The 19461-nt window shown below is 38.5% G+C and overlaps 1 protein-coding gene across 1 annotated transcript in view; it reads left to right on the top strand.

Moving 5' to 3' along the window:
• C9 (complement C9) overlaps positions 1-19461 on the top strand; it is a 47489-nt gene that overhangs the window by 16749 nt on the left and 11279 nt on the right. Inside the window, exons 5-7 of the mRNA XM_022598762.2 lie at positions 4711-4849; positions 14156-14425; positions 18818-19058. Coding sequence (XP_022454470.2) covers positions 4711-4849; positions 14156-14425; positions 18818-19058 — 650 coding nt within the window. The remainder of the gene's footprint in view (positions 1-4710; positions 4850-14155; positions 14426-18817; positions 19059-19461) is intronic.

Below are 19461 nucleotides of genomic sequence, written 5' to 3'. Positions count from 1 at the left end.
AAGTGAGAAAGTGGGGACCCAGCTGCGTGGAAAGGTTGGCTGAGAGGTGGAAAATGAGGTAGGCTCTGATAGAATCAGCCCACCAACGGTTTTGATTAAGTTCCCCATTACCATGAGCAGTCACCTATAGCTAACTTAGTCTTTATGACCTATTGTTGTCTGACAGCTTTCATGTGCATAATACTTTGAATTTTTCAAGATCTTTTTGCACATTCCCTCTCTTGGCTTTTCATAAAAATCCTGTGGAGCTGGTTAGGGGTGGTATTACAGTCACCTTATAGATCAGAACTGAGTGAAATAAATAAGGCTATTTGACACATTAGTTGCTAGTAGAACTAAAATCCAAGTTTCCCTGACTGATAGAAACTACGTTTTTTTTTACCCTGCCACCTAACCTTCTCTTTCTCCCCACATGCCCATCAGCAGTGACGTCACTCCCCCTACATCACTACAAAGACCACAGGTCAACTCCCTGACTTCAAAGCAAAACTAACCTTAGAAGATGAAACTCCTTAAGTAGCTATTTATTACCCAAATATTTGAATTAAGAGCATAGAAGAGTAGTATAAATCAGTAATTAAGATTTAGGCTTTGTGACCGCCTGGAGGAGTGGGATAGGGAGGGTGGGAGGGAGGGAGACACAAGAGGGAAGAGATGTGGGAACATATGTATATGTATAACTGATTCACTTTGTTATAAAGCAGAAACTAACACACCATTGTAAAGCAATTATACTCCAATAAAGATGTAAAAAAAAAAAGATTTAGGAAGAGGTTTCAAAATAACATGTTTTGTTATAGTTATGATATTGTTCAATACCATTGATATTGCATATTTATTTACTATACATCTTCATTATGCTTATATGGGGCTATGGGACTACACCAAAATTGAACTAACAGCAGTAAACATCCTAATCACAGCAACATGCTTCTAAACTGTCCAGTCTGGAAAACCTCAACAAGTTTTATCAGAAGTAATATACAGTCAGATCCTTTTACACATGAAAGTCACAAGTACTCATAGTAATACATTTATACTTGTTTTCATTTGAAGGACTCTCATTTAAATTCTCATGCCAGGAGAATTCACCTGTATCACACGTATTTCAGCCTCTTGTCCTGTAGGAATCTGAGATTCTCCACAGGTGTTCTGGGAAACCCCCAACCCATCTTGCATTCATTGAAAAAAATATAAATCCAAACCAGCTGTAAATGATGTGCTATACACAAGGAATTACTTTTGTGTGTGATCTAAGCATAACACCACTTCTGTGGAGGGAGCCTGCTCTTCAGTCCACTTGGTAAATTGGAACTGCCTACGGTTCTAGGTGCAGGTGTGAAAACAGGCATCTCTAAGTGCTGCCGAAGAACACATGCTTTTTATTTCCCAGGCGATGACATTCCATCCATGAGAAGTTTTCATGTTTCTTGGCAGAAAAAAATATTGGCTCATTCTAGACTAGACTTGCTGTCTCTGTAGTAGTGGAACCAGACCAGAAGTTTTGAAACATTTCTTCCTTAGTTGTACTTTAGACTGTGGATCAGCGTCACTGTAACTTTCCAGATGGATCTAGCCTACTGGGCAATTTGCTGTTCTGTGAAACAAAAACCTTCAAGCTGGGGTATGTATAGCATGGGGTACAAAATGACCTTCCAAGGGGGAGGTAGGTGAGTTCTATGATAATAGTTTCCTCAAGTAAGTCAAGCCTTGTAAGTCAAGTGGTCTCCAATTCTTTTTACCAACAGCATTGAATGATGTCCTAATCAATTGTCAGGTAATGGACTATAAAAATAACTTTTAATGACAGACTAGTATGTGTTCTTTTTTGGGGGGGGCATAAAACTCAGAAGATCAAAGAATTGAGTGACATTGCTGTGACAAAATTCTTTCTATTCTTATCTACTTATTTATGTGAGTTAAATTTCTCAGCATTTACCTCTATAAAAATGGAAAGTAGAAATAAAATTGGTACTCAGCCCTATCTTCTTCTAGCAATAAGTAATATTCACCCATGGGTACAGTAGCTAATCAATTAATTAAAAAGGAAGCCCCATTCATTTCATTGAGAGATAACTATCCAATAAAATTTTACTTAGATTTATTAACTATTTTTAAATTTTAATATACTGAAATATACTACTAATAATGGTAAATCAAATCCAGAAGAATTTTTTAAATACTTAGACCTTATGGTCAAAGGATACTTAATGTTTTAAAATTTTCAATTAATACCTTTTTCATACAGAAAAGTGTGAAAAAGTGATCAATTAAAACTTCCAAGCATAAAACTACATTACATTAGGTTAAAATTCTGGAGCAGAAATGGAATAGAAATATGGATTCAAGCATAAAAGGGGGATAAGGGCATATGGGATATCTCCCTATCGTCCACTCATCTTGCCATGAATCTTAAAACTGCTCTAAGAAATAAGGTCTATTTTTAAAAGAAGAAAGAATCCAAAGGAATACCATAAAATATCCAACTGTTAAAGAAATATAAACATTGTAGTCACTTGATACCCATCATCACTATAGAATTTATATTCCATTGGATTTATTTTTAGAAGAGGCAAAATAATTATATTTTAAAGCATAAATATTTACAGCTTGCTGAGAAGTTATATCCTTTGCAACTACTTAAACTTAAGAGGGAACATTTTAGATGTCCAACTAAAACTGTTTAAGGAGGCATAGTTTATCAACATTTTTAATAGATTAGACAAGCAGAAAAATCTGAAGACCGCTACCCAAAAACATGCCATATACATTTCCACCTGCAGAATTTTGCACCCTTGTTCCTTCTGCCCTTCAGGTCCCATCCTTCAAAACCCAAATCAAAACCTACTCCTTCTAAAACCCTTTTGATGACCCTGCCATGGGGACCTCTTCCTCTTGGGAACATTGTACATCACTTACCTGTACTACTCATTTGGCACATGTATATTCGTCCTTGGACTACTGTTTGAAATTGGTAATTATATCCAACCCCTTACCTTGAATATAATTTTAATGAGATCAAGGACTGTATTAACTGTCTTAATATTACCCACTGTTTATTACAAACACTACACTATCCGTAGATATAGTACTCTTAAGAATTCATCACCACTATAAGCAAAGATGAATGTCCTTATTCACTGAACACAAAGAGGTGCAGCGTCTCCGTTAATGAGATATATGGAAGACAAGTTCACTACAAAATAAAGAAAATGTACTTGACGTCTTGTTTAAGAAACCAACACAGATCATTTGTTTCCAGTATTCTATGTCTTTGTATTGAAACCTTAGTAATATTTTTTAAACTATTGCTCACATGTCTGTAGATGCAGGGATGGGTGAAAAATTAAAGCCAAAATTTTAATCTCCCATCCAGGATAAGATATTTAAGAAAGTAAACTAGATATATAGTGTTTCTTTTTTCCTCTCTTTTTTATTCGAGTGACTAGGTCTAATTTTTGGCCCTTTATTAGAAATTAGGGCCATAGCGTTTTTCATGAAAAGTATTTTTGGGGGAGCAAAAAAGTGAGAAGGAGTTAATTCTAACTATACAGTCAGCCTTGAGAAAGGTACTCCTGAATCAGTTCCTTAACTTGCCTTTTATTCAAGTTGAGCTATAATGTTCATTTTCTGTGTAGATTCAAAGATTATTAAGAATGTGCTGTTTATATAAAGATGTTTTTTAACTAACCAACTGGCAATAGGATACTCGTCCACTTATTTTCCTTGCATTAGCCATGGGTTTGCAGTAAGTCATCCACACTCTTTGACAAATTCCTCTTGAAACCAACAACCGGCTTTGTAATCCAGCTCATTGGAGTTAGGGATGTGGTCCAGAACAATGGAAGGCTTTATGCTTTTGTGCCAAGCTAAGTTATAGATGTGAGGAGCAAACCTCCATTTGGCCTCCCTGCCCTGGGGCCATTTATTCCAGATACAGTCTAGACAGCAATGACTATTTCGCCAATTAGTACTTCACAAAGAATGAACTGCTTCTTTTGCATGCATTGGTTTTTGGCCTACGAATCAAAGTAAATACTTTTTAGGCTAAACAAGATTCCTATTTCTGAATTAAAGCTTGCCAAATGAAAATATTTTGCTGGGAGAAAAAAGTAGAACTTTTGAGAATGCCTTGCTGGATGATGACATTTTAGTGTTCCTCTTGTAAGTATAATAGGAGCAAAATAAGCCTGGAGGGAACAAGGTTCTTGACAATCAATGAGACAGCTGGAGGGAAAGGTTTAAGTTTAAAGAGAATGGAGAGGGAAAGAGCCCCAACGTTGATTCACAGATTAAAAATTATATGCGTAAGTTATTCTGCCCCCATGAGATGCTCTGTTCTCAAATAATGTAAAGCGGTGGTATTACAGCATTGGATTTTAGCTCACCAAGGGAGGCTAGCTAAGGGTTACATCAGTGGAGTTCCACTCTTGAAGCCAGATGGACCCTTGCTTCCTACTTACTGCATTTCTTTCATTGTGCTCAACGGTGCCCTAGTTGCCTAGAAGAGTTTATAAGACCTTCTTAATATGTACTTCCCGCCCAGGACACAGAGCAGAGGTGACCAGGCTCTTGCTTCTGTTCCTGATTATATCCCATCATCACATGGGTGATGGGGACATGAGCTGAAGCTCTCTTCCCCCAGTGACTGAGGGCTGCCTCGCATTAGCTCCTGGTGTCTCCACGCCTAATGTTACTCTGTTCACTCAGGATCAACGTCTTAGGGATGGATCCCCTCAGCACCCCTTTCAACAACGAGTACTACAACGGACTCTGTGACCGAGTTTGGGATGGCAACACCTTGACGTACTACCGCAGACCCTGGAACGTGGCTTCCCTGGTCTATGAAGTAAGTATCCTCAGAAGAAAACACATTGTTCAGCTTTAGCTGAAAAATTGTTTCCATGTTTCCTACTGAAAAATATGAAAAATTCAGTAGAATGAAAATTTAATGTGAACTGACTTAAAGAAGAGGAGATGTAGCTTGGGTCTCTTTAGAAAATATGCAATAGGGCTTCCCTGGTGGAGCAGTGGTTGAGAGTCCGCCTGCCGATGCAGGGGACACGGGTTCGTGCCCCGGTCTGGGAAGATCCCACATGCCGCGGAACAGCTGGGCCCGTGAGCCATGGCCACTGAGCCTGCTCGTCCGGAGCCTGTGCTCTGCAACGGGAGAGGCCACAACAGTGAGAGGCCCGCGTACTGCAAAATATATATATATATATATATATATATATATGGAATAGTCTACAATCAATCTTCAGTAACATGCACGCAGTGATAGAGTTTTGGGAAATACTTAAACTCTGTAAAAAGAATCATCTAAGGTTCTGATGAAACTAAAAATTAAATGAGTGCTGATTTAAGGACTGTGTACACTGCTTCCATGCTGTTGAGGCTCGGTTTTCGCTAACCTACCAATGAAAAACCATCTTTACATTTGTTTCCTTCACTAGTCCCCCTTGTAAAACCTGCTTGACTAGTGTGAGTGGCTGTAGTCACTCACCTCAAACCCCTCCAGTTCTGGTGAAACTGTTTCTTAAAGTGATTTTTACTCTACAAAATGCTACCTCAAACCTACCACCTTTCCACAAGTCACCTAAATTCTCTAGAGCCATCCACAAACCCTACCTCCTCATTCAAAGGATTAATATTTACCACCTTTAGAGATATTTGGAGGGCTCTAAACAAGATATAATAAAAAATAATAGTTTATTCTGAACCAGTAGCTACAATAATCTGTTTCTCTAATTGGTCCCATTGGTGACCCATAAAATTCACTTTATTCAGTCATTACAATGTCCTTCATTATCATTGACACTCCCACCAGTTTGAAAAACATATATACTTTTCAATAATTGTAGCTAATATTCCTTTTATCTCTAACAATGTTGTAAGTCAAGCCCTACCCATTGCAGCCTGAAGTGATCATGCTCTCCCATGAATGGTAACGACTTAATGTCCCTACTTACTTGACTGGCATCTTTTTTCACATATGACCACATTGTCATATTTTTGGTGCCTATAAGTCCAGAATAAAATCAGTTTCTCACAAATCACAGGGAACATTTTGGATTATTGATCTTTCCCATCATGCTAGGTTAACCTTCTTTAAGTATATGTTTCAAGGGGAAGATTATCATCTTTCTAAGAATTATACATGTTCTACTTTCTTCAAAAGAGTATGCCAAAGATAAGGGAACCTCTGTCACTTCTGATGCAAGAAGGGTTATTGTTGTGTTGTTTTATTTTTTTTAGTTCTCAGATCTGTGCTGTACAGCCTTCCTGTCTTTGTCACTGTCACCAGCCTCCTAGCTTCTCTGTAGGGTTAGTAACGGGTGTGAACCAAGAAGTGAGGGCTGGGGGCTTGCCTGGGACTGGTCTTGAAGTTGCATTTGGAGAGTAAGCATGCTGTTTTCCCTCATCTACAACCCTGGAAACAGATGTACTTCCACATTCAGAGGGTTTGGATCTTACAAAGGTGATGTGGTGCTTACCCTGTATATTACTTACACCCCAGGTGGAGTTGGGAGCAGCATCTTAGAATCAAACACATTAATATGTCTGTGGCAAAATTAACCCATGTTCACACAAAGTGGAAGAAATGAAGACGATAACTTTTTATCAGTTCAGATCAGATTAAGGCCTTCAAATGAGTTTTGGCATCAAGCTTAGAAAAAAACCGACAGGGATTGTGCACCTGAGTATTAATTTGGTGCCACCTGAGAAAGAGTGCTGAGGGAGTTGGCTGCGGGCTTGTTAAAGTCCCCAGATCACACCCTTGGTGCTAGTAATACTGATGCTCCCCTTATTCTAATCTGTTATGGTCTTGGAAAATGAAGAGCTGAACATAAAAGAACGTGCGTGAGCTTATTGAGTGGAAATCTCGATTTTGACTTCTTAGAGAGGGCTACTTTCTGCACTTTCTAATATTCAATGACATACTTGACCTACTTTTTCGTGTATGTTATTATTATAGTGCCTGAAGGCAAAGAATGCATATTTTTCTTCCTTATAGCTATTACCAATACTCAATATATGTATAGGGTAGGTGTTCAACAACATTTTACTGGATGAATTAATTTTTTAAATCTTGTTTTAGTTACTTATTGGCAATAACTTACTGTCTTTCATTTTTTGAAAGAATTCTACGGACCTATCATTCCATGGGGAATATCCCTTGATAATGACCCCTTACTCTGATACATTCACACTCCCTCAGTGCCTCTTGTTTCAAATGCGGCTTTGGCTCTAGAACACACTGCATAGGTTAGAATCCCAACTCTGCCCCAAACAGGAGTGAGATCTGGGCAAATTATTTATCCTCATCATGCCTCAGTTTCCTCATCTGTAAAACAGAAATAATAATGCCTACCTTGTAAAGATAAATGAGTCTATGTATGTGAAACATTCAGAAAGTTATTGGCACTAGCAAACACTCAATAAATATTTGCTATTCTTCACAGGGAACTCTCCTTAATGCTCTGTGGTGACCTAAATGGGAAGGAAATCCAAAAAAAGGGGGCATATATGTATACATATAGCTGATTCACTTTGCTGCACAGCAGAAGCCAACACAACATTGTAAAGCAACTGTACTCCAATAAAAAAAAATTTTCTATTCTTTTTTAGAATATAAGAACACTTAGCTATGGTAAAAGACTTAGCTATGGTTAAATGCATAATTAGTGGTTACATTCTAGGTGAAAGTTTACTGGCTGCTTTGTAAGTAATGATCAAGAACAACTGAAGCTTGCAGTTATGGGGGAAAAAAGTGACGATTACATCTAGGAATTAGTTCCTTTTCACTTGTTTTTCTTTAGCCTTCTCTGCTTTTGTTGTTGAAAGTAACAACTTGTAAATCAGTTTCAGGTTTTCACTATAATTCTCTTGAAATCTGGATCTCCATGAGAATGTAAGATTTTGTAGGTCAACAAATGTTTGTAAAATGCACCTGGATTATAATCATCCTTTCCACCCCAAATCCTCACAAAATCCTGAATAACTTTTTTTTTTTTTAAAGGGCTTCAAATGCTTGGCTTATTTATTTATTTATTTATTTATTTATTTATTTATTTTTGGCTGTGTTGGGTCTTCATTTCTGTGCGAGGGCTTTCTCTAGTTGTGGCAAGCAGGGGCCCCTCTTCATCGCAGTGCGCGGGCCTCTCACTATCGCAGCCTCTGGTTGCAGAGCACAGGCTCCAGACGCACAGGCTCAGTAGTTGTGGCTCATGGGCCTAGTTGCTCCGCAGCACGTGGGATCTTCCCAGACCAGGCCTCGAACCCGTGTCCCCTGCATTGGCAGGCGGACTCTCAACCACTGCGCCACCAGGGAAGCCCCCCTGAATAACTTTTATATCATGTGAATTGCCAATAATTTCTTGCTATCTCTTAACTTCCTATATCTGTCCCACTCGGGTCACTCACATCTCCAGCCACATCCTTAACCTCGTGTTCACCAGAACTACGCTGCCTCTGAAATCTGTTGTTTAAATTTAGTGACGTCTCCCTGCAGCCTGCAGGATAATAATCAATCCCCTTGGCAGGGGAAAAAGGTCATTCCTGATCTGCTTTTGATTGCCACGTTACCCTCAGCTATCTCCTCTGAATCCTCCATTACAGGACTTTCCTGCAAATTAATGCAATAGCCTTTGCTTTCCTTTCTGTTCTGGTCTTTGTTTTGCTGTATCATATATACCTTTAGCTGAATTTCTACTCATTTTATTTACCATGGAATCCTGAGAAACTAACATTGTAAAGCAGGCTAAATAAGTGGTTGTTGAATTAATAAATAAATGTATTCAGTATATTGACACTCTTCTTTCAAAAAACAAATGCTTTTTTTTTTTTTAATGAAGGGAAGAACCCATATTCAAGAAAACATATAATTGGAATCGTCATTAAAGTTGACAGCAACTGAAAACAGAGGCTTAATAAACATTTCAGCTACTCTTTCTACTGTTAGCTTGAGCCCATTTAGAAAACCTGGGGGTGTACAGATAAAATTTATTATATACACAGTGATTTATTTATTACATATTGCTGCTCCCAAGGAATAAATAATACTGTGCCTATAGAAACTGCTATCTTGAAAGGAACTACAGCCTACAATGAACTTATATGAGTTCAAATTTGGAGTCATAGGCAGGGGTCAATTATGAAGGTGCTCGTATGCCATACTAAGTAACTTGGGCATAATCCTGAGCATGGTAATGGAGCCACTGAGGAGAGCAATGTGGTCAGTTTCATTTTAAATCTTTGTGTTTTGTGGAGATGAATTTTAAGGAGACAGTACCAGAGATAATAACAGAAGGAAGCTATTTTATGGTCCAAGAAGGAGATGATGAAAAACTGAACTGTGTCTATAATAGTAGAGGCTGAGAGGAAGAGATGAAATCCAGCTCAGTTTTGAGAACTAAGAGTTCAGTACAGAATTGGAGATAGTGGAGCATATGGTCAAGTGCCCAGTTCTGAATTAAATTCCCTGGATTTGAATTCTGATAAGTTCCTTCACTTACCATCCATATGACTCCAGGCAACTTATTTATCTTTCCTGAATCTCAGTTTCTTATCATAAAGTGGTATAATAACAGTACATACTTCGTAGTAATCTGGAAAGGTTAAATGTGTTAATAAGTGCAAAGTGCTTAGAAGAGTGTCTAACACAAAATAAACTCACAATAGATGAAAAATATGGAGACCCCCAGTGGATGATAGGCCATCAAAGAAGACCTGAGAAGTGTGTGTGTGTGTGTGGTGTGTGGTGTGTGGGGTGTGTGTGTGTGTGTGTGTGTGTGTGTGTGTGTTGGAAGGGGGAGTGGGGGATCTACCAAAAGAAGAGTTAAATCCAAGAAAAAGATGATTGACATCTGGATGGAGTTATCTTGCTAAGAGTAGATTATATGAATGTGAGGATGGAGCCTGAATTGGAGGCAGAGATTTAAGTACCATCAGCATAGAGAGGATCACTGAAGTCTTGATAGTGCTTGAGATCATCCAGGAGGTGTACAATGAGAGAGAAAAGAACATAGAGAATGGAGTCCTAGAACACACCAATATTGAAGATCTAGGCAGAGAAGATGATCTCTTGAAGATAATTGTATTCATTATCTATTGCTAAATTTCAAAATACCCAAAAATTTAACGGCTAAAAGTTTAGGAATGTGGGTGTGGCTTGGCTAGGTACTTTAGCCGAGGATGACTCATAAGGTTGCAAGCAATCTGCTCTTTCCTGGTTCCTTCTCTCAATTAGTGAGAGATGGCTTTAATAATAATAGTAAATAGTATATGGTTTTATCCTTTATTTGTACATACAAAATCTTAGTGGCGTCTTTAACAGTTTTCTCTTTACCTTTTATTCCCGCTTGCTCTCCAAGCCTCCTCAATTTGAACTTTGGAATGTGTGTTGAGGTGTTCTATCTCCTCCACTCCCAGTGCCAGAGTAATGTTTATTTCTTTTCAAGAAGCATTAGCTGATAAACCTTTAAACAGGATAGATTTCACTAACTCCTATAATATGCCTGGCCTCCTGGAAGATGTAAGCACCCTTGCCCCTCTCTCTGATTTCTGCTTCTCCAACATCTGTTCATTTGGTTCTCATAAAGAAACTTGTTTCCATCTGTGTGTCTTCCTAATTTCTATAATCTTGCTTCTTGACCTCTCTTCAAAGACTTTTGTTCTTCTCTTCAAAACGATTCTACATATTTGTCCACCTCTGAATGCCTGTTGTTCAGCTCAGACTTCTTTTTGATGGATGGATTTTTGGCTTTTCAATCCAGCTCTTGTCTTTAGGTTTTCTGGGGTGACCCCACCCTCACTGTTTCAGACTCTACTCACTACTACCATCCTAGCATTAGTGAAAGAGGACCATTCAACAACGTTCTAATTGACACCCTGACCAACATTCCCTTATACCTGCAAGCAATCCTTCACACTGCTAAGTTGATCCCTGCCCAGTGCCAGTTCCTTTCTAACCAGTTCAGGTATAAGTGCAAGAGCCTACAAATTACGCCACTCCTATCCTGCAACCAATTAGAAGCCAGTGAGCTAAGAAGACCTTAGCCTTCTAGAAGAGTGAGGGAGACGTGGTTTCCTGGTGCCATTTTGCTCAGCTTTGGCACTTCTCATCATGGAAGACTGAGTGGGATTGTCTTCATTTGCTTCTACTAGTCTTAGATTTCAAGGCAATAGAAATCTTATTCATTTTTCTTTCTTTTTTTTTCTTTTTTTTTCTTTTTTATTTTTTTCTTTCTTTTTTTTTTAATTGAAGTATAGTTGATTTACAATGTTGTGTTAGTTTCTGGTGTACAGCAAACTGAATCGCCTTTTTATATATATATATATATATTTTTTTTTTTTTTTTTTTTCCCAAGGCCATGTTCAGGGCAACATTTTCCATGAATCCTTTCTTCATTTTACCACTTAGAACTTGTCAAGCCCTCTTTGGCAGTATGGCATAAGAATGAACAGCTCCACCCTGGAATCAGACTTCCTGGGTTTCATTGCTGGCTGGGCCACTTCCTAGCTGTATGATTGTATGATCTTGGACAAATTTTTTAACCTATGTTTTCTTATCTGTAAAATGGGGATAATTATAGAAATTACCTTAAAGGTAGGAAGTTAAATATTTATTCTACATAAAACACTTTGAACAGCTGCTGGCAGAGAGTAAGCACTCAATACATATGAGTTACTATTGTTAGCTGTATTGGATCTGCATATTAAATTTAATACGTCTTTATTATAATCTACTTTTTGCCAGGCACTTTACTAAGTGGTGAGGCTATGGAGGCATGTGGGTAAGATGGATGTGGTCCGTGACTTCTTGGAGTTTACCATCTGAAGGTCTATTAAATAAGCCATTATAGGGCTTCCCTGGTGGCGCAGTGGTTGAGAGTCTGCCTGCTGATGCAGGGGACACGGGTTTGTGCCCCGGTCCGGGAAGATCCCACATGCCGCGGAGCAGCTGGGCCCGTGAGCCATGGCCGCTGAACCTGCGCGTCCAGAGCCTGTGCTCCGCAACGGGAGAGGCCACAGCAGTGAGAGGCTCGCGTACCGCAAAAAAAAAAAAAAAAAGCCATTATGAGAGCTTATAGGAAACAGATTTGTTAGTCTGTGGGATCAGTAAAAGTCTCCCTAAAGAAGTGATGGTTAAGCTGAGACTTGAAATAGAAGTAGGGATTCACCAGGCCAGGGGTATATAGTATGTGTGTGTGAGTGTGTATAATGTCTGTGTTATGGGAGGCTGGGGGAGGCTGGGGGATTAAGGAACATTCCAGAAAGTAAACCTGTGGTGGGAAGAAGCATAGGCTGTGGAAATAGAAAGGAGGTCAGAGGGCTGGAGTACAGTCAGGGAGAGATTAACTTGGAATAAGTCTAGTTTAGACTTTATCTTAAAGGCAGTGGGAAGGTGGAAAGATTTTAAACAGGGAAGTGACATGGTTAGGCTACTCTTCCCTTTGCATTGAGCATTTTTCCCAGCATGCCTTTCTTTAATGAAAATTATATACGTTTTAGTCTTTCCCATTAGATGGTGACTTTAGGTTTCTTGTCTTAGTCTGTTTGGGTTGCTATAACGAAATACCAGAGACCAGGTAGCTTAGAGACGACCGAAATTTATTGCTCACAGTTCTGGAGGCTGGGCGTCTCAGATCAGAGCACTAGCAGGGTCGGGTGAGGGTCCTCTTCTGGGTTACAGACTTCTCGTTGTATCCTCACATGGTTGGCAGGGACTAGGGAGCTCTGTGGGGTCACTTTTATAAAAGCACGAATCTCTTCAAGAAGGCTCCTCCCAAAGGCCCCATCTCCTAATACCATCCCACTGGGCATTCGGATTTTAACATATGGATTTAAGGGGAGACATAAACATTCAGACCACAGCATTCCTCGTGCAGAACAGTCACCCAGTGCATGCCACTGAGTCCAGTCTGTTCCACTGACTGAAGAGATGAGTGTCTCTTTCCGGACAAGAGTTGCAGCCTGTTACAGAGGACCTCTGGAAAGAGAGTTTGTTGAGATTTACAGCCCTCCCGTTGATGCCTGACAATAACCAAGTTGGCAAAGAAAGTTTTTATTTGTTTCTTTCTTTGTTTTATTGAAGTATAGCTGATTTACAATGTTGTGTTAGTTTCTGGTATACAGGAAGGTGATTCAGTTTTATTCTTTTTCAATTCTTTTCCATTATAGGTTATTACAAGATATTAAATATAGTTCCCTGTGCTATAAGTAATACCTCGTTGATTATCTATTTTACGTATAGTAGTGTGTATCTGTTAATCCCAAGTTCCTCATTTATCCCTCCCCGCTCCTTTCCTCTTTGGTAACTATGAGTTTGTTTTCTATGTCTGTGAGTCTGTTTCTGTTTTGTAAATAAGTTCATTTGTTTTAATTGAAGGTTTTAATTTTTAACTAGGTTACTTAGTTTTTTTATGCAAAAATGAGTGTGGTAAATAAATAAATAAAGTCCAAACCACATAAAAGATGATGCAAGAAAAAGCAAGCCTGCTGTCACTCCAGATATACATTTACTCACAGTTCCCCTTACCCAGGGTTATCACTCCATGATTTGTCTATTTTTCCGGTAATTTTCTATGTACATAACGGCTTTTTTTTTTTTAAATAAGCAGTAGAGTGTAAACGTTAGGAGGCAGTTCAGGGCTCAAGTCCTGGCCTTTCTACTTATATTAATTAACATGTATAAAATGTTTAAAACAGTGCCTGGTCCACAAGGCTTCAGGAAGGCTTAGCTTTATCATTTCTCTCCTTCTTTTTCTACACAGATGGGAGTATATTGTGCATCTGATCTGTTATGCAACTTGCTTTTTAATTATTAATATATTAACTCTTGAAAGCTTGCTATGTTCTAAGTCCTTCATATGCTTTATTTCATTGACTCCTTATAACAATCTTTGGTCCAGGTATGGTGAGTATCCCTATTTTACACACTAGGAATCAGACTGGGCACAGAGAGGTTATCGTGTAATGTTCTCAAAGTCATCAGATCTGTATTTGAACCCTCGCAGTCTCACTTTCTTGCCGTGGCTCAACTTCTTTGTTCTACTCCCTTTCAAATAAGTTGCCTGATTTTTGTCTTTTCCTGTTTATTTTGGGTGTTTTTTTTGTATGTTGTTTTCAAAAACACTTTGCTATTCTCTTTTAGACCAAAGCCGACAAAAATTTCAGAACTGAACATTATGATGAACAGATGCAAGTATTCAGAAGTATCATCCAAGAGAAGAAATCAAATTTTAATGCAGATTTATCTATAAAATACACACCTCATGAAGCAATTGGACAGTTTGAAAGTAAAGATTCAGAACCTTCTGACAAAAAAGACTTTTCAAGTCTTTTAAATGCCAAGGGTACCTTCCGATTTACATATTCCAAAAATGAATCTTACAAACTGTTGTTGTCATCTTCTTTGAAGAAGGTAAGACCAAACGTTTAATATAGAGAATATAATGGAATATTTTTCAAACTAACCAAATGTCCTCTTTTAAGTTTAATCGTTTAGAGCAGATAGAGCGCATAAGAGAAAGAAAAATAATACTCAACAAATCCTCAAATGTGTAGGTAGTTTGAAGGCCCAGAAGAAGAATGCTAACTGGAGAAAAATCTCTTCAGTATAGCAGTAATAAGTGGGTGAGATGTTTGTGGCTGTCAACAGATCAAGCATATTAAGAGTTCAGAGCGTACTTTTTAGGACTTCCCTGGTGGTCCAGTGGTTAAGACTTCGTGCTTCCACTGCAGAGGGCACGGGTTTGATCCCTGGCCAGGGAACTAAGATCCCACATGCCGCGTGGCACAGCCAAAAAAAACAAAGGGAATTCAGAGCATGCTTTTTCACTGAGATTGTGGTGATAGACTGTTTAATTTATATTCTCTTCAGAAGTACAATGAAAAATCATACTAAGGAATTTTGGTAATTCACTGTAATGTCTTAGAATGATGGCTATTTACTTACTGTAAAGTGTATTTCTAGAGTAACGATGCCATGAAATTGTACACATTGCATATGAAATTGGTCTGCTTACTTTGTAATCATACCTTTAATTTGAGACTTTGAAAATGTGTTTGTTTTTTAATATTTAAGCCAGATTTAGAAGTTTGTTTCATTGCCTTTGGAATAAATACAGAATATACTTTCTGTAGTCAGTATGATGCTGGTAAAATGCTCACTCTTTCTTTTCTGATAACACAGTCACCTATTTAGATACCCTTCTTCCACTTAAAAAATAATACTCATTCACTCTTAGTACTTATACTATGCCTAATTGTATAATGGGTTGATCAATACATTGCCTCTATATCCACATGCACACTCACCCAAAGGGTGCAGTTGGAAAATCTTTTAAGTCATTCAACAAATATTTAATTGTGGACTTGCTATGTGGCCAGGCACTGTTCCACGTGCTTAAAATACATTTGTGAACCAAACTCATAAAGATTCTTCTCGTGGAGCTGAAAGTTTAGCAGGGGGAGATAGACAGAAACAAACATAACAGTAAAAAAGGAAGCTATATAGTATTTAGAAAATGATAGATGCTATAGAATAAAATGAAATGTAGAGTAGCATAATGGCAATCAGGACTCCTGGGCAGATGGCAGTATTAAAAAAGCAGCTTAGGGTAGGCTTCACTGAGGAGATGAGCTCTGAATAAAGATTTGAAGGAGAGGAAATAGTCAAATAGTTATATTTGGGATGATATATCTGGCAGAAGGATCTATTAAAGACAAGTCCCTAGGATGGGAACATACCTGCCCATTGGGCCAAAGTGAACAGAAGGAGAAAAGGTTAGAGAGGTTACCTTTAATCAGATCATAAAGGGCCTCACAGCCTGTTCTAAGAGTTTGGTTTTTTCAGTGAGTGACATGAGGGACCATTGGAATGTTTTGAATAGAAGGTTGACATATTCTAATATATCTTCAGTGATTACTCTGGATACTGTTGAGAAGAGATTATGAAAGTTAAGAGCAAAAGGAAGAAGGTTTGTTAAAACTATTGCAAGGATCCAGGTGAGGGATGAGGACAGTTCAGAAAGGACAGTTGTAGAGTCAAACATGATTCTACAAACGCCAAAGTTTTTGGCCTGAGCAACCGGAAAGATGGAGTTGCTATCAACTGAGATGGAGAAAATTTCAGGTAGAGCAGGTTTGGAGAAGAAGACCAGTAGTTAAATTTTAGTTAGATTAAGTTTGAGATGTCTATTAGACATTCCACTGGAGATATCAAATAGGAAGTTGATGTTATGAGTCTGGAATTTGAGAAAGAGGTCTGGGATTAAGCTCTAAGTTTCAGAGTTGTTAATATATAGAAGGTGCTTAAAGTCATAGGCTTTGGTGAGACCACTAATGAAGTTAGTGTGGATGGAAAAGAGAAGATCAAAGACTAAACTCAGGGAACTTCAATAGAAAGAGGTCTGAAGAAAGAGGAGTGAAGGAAAGCAAGATGTGGCCAGTGTAATGCTTTAGAACCTTGCTACTCAAAGTGCGGTCCATGGACCAGCAGCAACAACATCACTGGGAAGTTAGGTTCTCAGACCCTACCCCAGACCTACTGAATTAAAATTGTGTTTTAAAAAGATTCTCTAGGTGATTTGTTCACACTGTACATTTTGAGAAGAACTACCCTAGATAACAAAAAGTAAATAAATTCTATCGAAGAGAAAAGAGTGATGAACTGTGTCAAATGTGCTAATATGTGAAAGATGAGGACTAAGAAGCACCGGCTTTAGCATTGTGAAGGTCACTGGTGACCCTCAGAAGAGGTTTTGAACAAAAGAGAAGTTTTGTTGGAGTAGTGAAGGCAGCAGCATGACTGGGTTAGATTTAAGAGAAACTGGGAAGAGAGGAATTAGAAAGAGCTAGTACAGAAAACTCTTTAAAGGAATTTTACTTCTAATGAGGGTGAAGAAATTAGTGGCAAACGGCCGAACAAGTAAGGCCAAGAGATTATTTTTATGCCTTTAAGATGGAAGAAACAAGAGTATATCTGGCTGGGAATAATCTAAGATCTACCTCTAAAATAAGTTGAGTCAAAGAACACAATGTCTTTCTGACAAGATACACCTAATTTTAGCAAAAACGAGAGGGATTCCAAACATGTTTTGTGCATCTTTGAGGTTGCATTAAGAATTATTATGCAAGTCATCAGGTGGAGAACATATATATATGGAGTAAGTTTCTTTAAGATTTTTGTTAGATACTGAATCACCCAAAATCGCCTAAAGTTAAGTCATGCAGTGTGAACAATTGTGCTTCTAAAACATAAAAAGTTTGGTGTGATGTTTGTATACACCAAGATGTACCTTTAAAAAAATAATAAAGCGTATTAAACTCCTATGCGATCAACACGTGCTAACCACAGCTACAGCAGGAGAACTTCAAAAGAACCTTCCACAAAATCGTGGATGTCAGTTGTAGTTTAGTTTTGGCCAGGACAGTCTATAGCATTAAATCAAAAAGTTCTTTGTGACCGCCCCAGTTTTCCTTTGGAAATTTAAGCCATCATCCCTGGGAACATTAACTGCTGAGGTGTTTAGATTAGCTTGAAAGCCACAGCTTAAAATATTATCTGTCCCTCCTGTTATCAAAAACTGAGAGGACTTAGTAGAAGGCACAGAGAGACCTGAGACCTAGGTTTTTGGGACAAATCTCTACCACAGACTCTGTGTGATTTGGGGAAAATAATTTGATACCTTTGTATCAGAGTTTCCTCATGTGTAAAATAAAATTGGGCTTCGTATATAGCGTCTACATTTCCTTCCATTGTTAACATTTTTAAGTCAACTTAGGGAGGTGTAATTTGCATACAATAAAATGAAAATATTTTGAGCATTTAGTTCCATGATGAGTTTTGACTATTGTATCCACCTTTGTAACCACCTCCTTAAACAAGATGTAGAATATTTCCATCACCTCAAGAAAATTCCTTCATGCCCTTTGCATCAATCCCCTACTGCCTGAGAGGCAACTCTGACCAGATTTCTCTGACCACAGCTTAGTTTCACCTGTTCTACAACTTCATATAAATAGAATCTTACAGTATATACTCTTTGGTGCCTGACTTTTTCGCTCAGTATAATATATATGTATTTTTTTGCGGTATGCGTGCCTCTCACTGTTGTGGCCTCTCCCGTTGCGGAGCACAGGCTCCAGACGCGCAGGCTCAGCGGCCATGGCTCACAGGCCCAGCCGCTCCGCGGCATGTGGATCTTCCCAGACCGGGGCACGAACCCGTGTCCCCTGCATCGGCAGGTGGACTCTCAACCCCTGCGCCACCAGGGAAGCCCTCAGTATAATATTTTTGAGATTTATTTATATCGTTGCCTGTATCAGTAGTTTGTTCCCTTTTATTGCTAACTAGTATTCCTTTGTGTGAATAGACTACAATTTGTCTATTAACTCCCCTGTCAGTGGACATCTATCATTTTCAATTTTAAGCTATTCTGACCAAAGCCACTATAAAAGTCTCATACAGATCTTTTTGTGAACTACTCTTTTACTCATCTTACGTAGAAGTGAAGTTGCTGGCCATTGGGGTAGATGTGTGTTGACTTTTACAAGAAACTACCAAGCAGTTCTCCAGAGTGGTTGTACCGCTTTACCCTTCCACCAGCACTGTGAGAGAGTTCCAGGTTCCGCACATCTTCATCAACAGTTTTGATATGATTTTAAATTTGCCATTCCAAGCGGGTTAAAGCAATATCTTGCGGTCACTGCTAAAAACGTATTGACTATGGAAATTCTAAATTTTGTGATTTTTGAATTCAAAATAATGGTGATAAAACTCATATTTCTTTTCTTTGACTCTACAACAAAGGAAAAAGTATTTCTGCATGTAAAAGGAGTCATTCACCTGGGAAGATTTGTGATGAGAACTCGGGACGTCATGCTGGCAACAACTTTCTTGGATTCTATAAAAGCTCTACCAGCTACCTATGAAAAGGGGGAATATTTTGCATTTTTGGAAACCTATGGAACCCACTACAGTAGCTCTGGGTCTCTAGGAGGACTCTATGAACTAATATATGTTTTGGATAAAGCTTCCATGAACCAGAAAGGTATAGCTAGAAATAGAGTTCTAACTTCCAACATTGTTGTAACCATCAACTATTTCTAGTGTTATCCTCTTCCAATGGTTAAAGTAGAGTTTTGTAACCTGCTTCTTTGAGAGAACTCTCTCCCTGCCCTTTGGCCTCTGAACTCCTATCAAACAGCAAATTGACTTCCACCTCAAACAAGATGACTTGGCCCTGCACTTCTCAGCAGCACTACTGAGAAACGCACAAAATCGTACTGCAATATAATATTATTTGGTGGTGCTGCTTTTAGTGAAGTACTATTTAAAAAGTGAAAAGTACAAAAGGCATCATTTACATAACCTCTTGCTTAATCCATAGACTGGTTCAATTATATGTATGCCAATTATCTTCCAAAGCATTCTTCAGAATTGGAAAGGAAATG

Source organism: Delphinapterus leucas, chromosome 3 (assembly GCF_059928025.1).
Source record: "Delphinapterus leucas isolate spDelLeu-1000000601 "Yukka" chromosome 3, BTC_Dleu_Yukka2, whole genome shotgun sequence".
Classification (NCBI taxonomy): domain Eukaryota; kingdom Metazoa; phylum Chordata; class Mammalia; order Artiodactyla; family Monodontidae; genus Delphinapterus; species Delphinapterus leucas.
The sequence above is the reverse complement of the archived record's forward strand: the minus strand, read 5'-3'. Positions and strand labels throughout refer to the sequence as shown.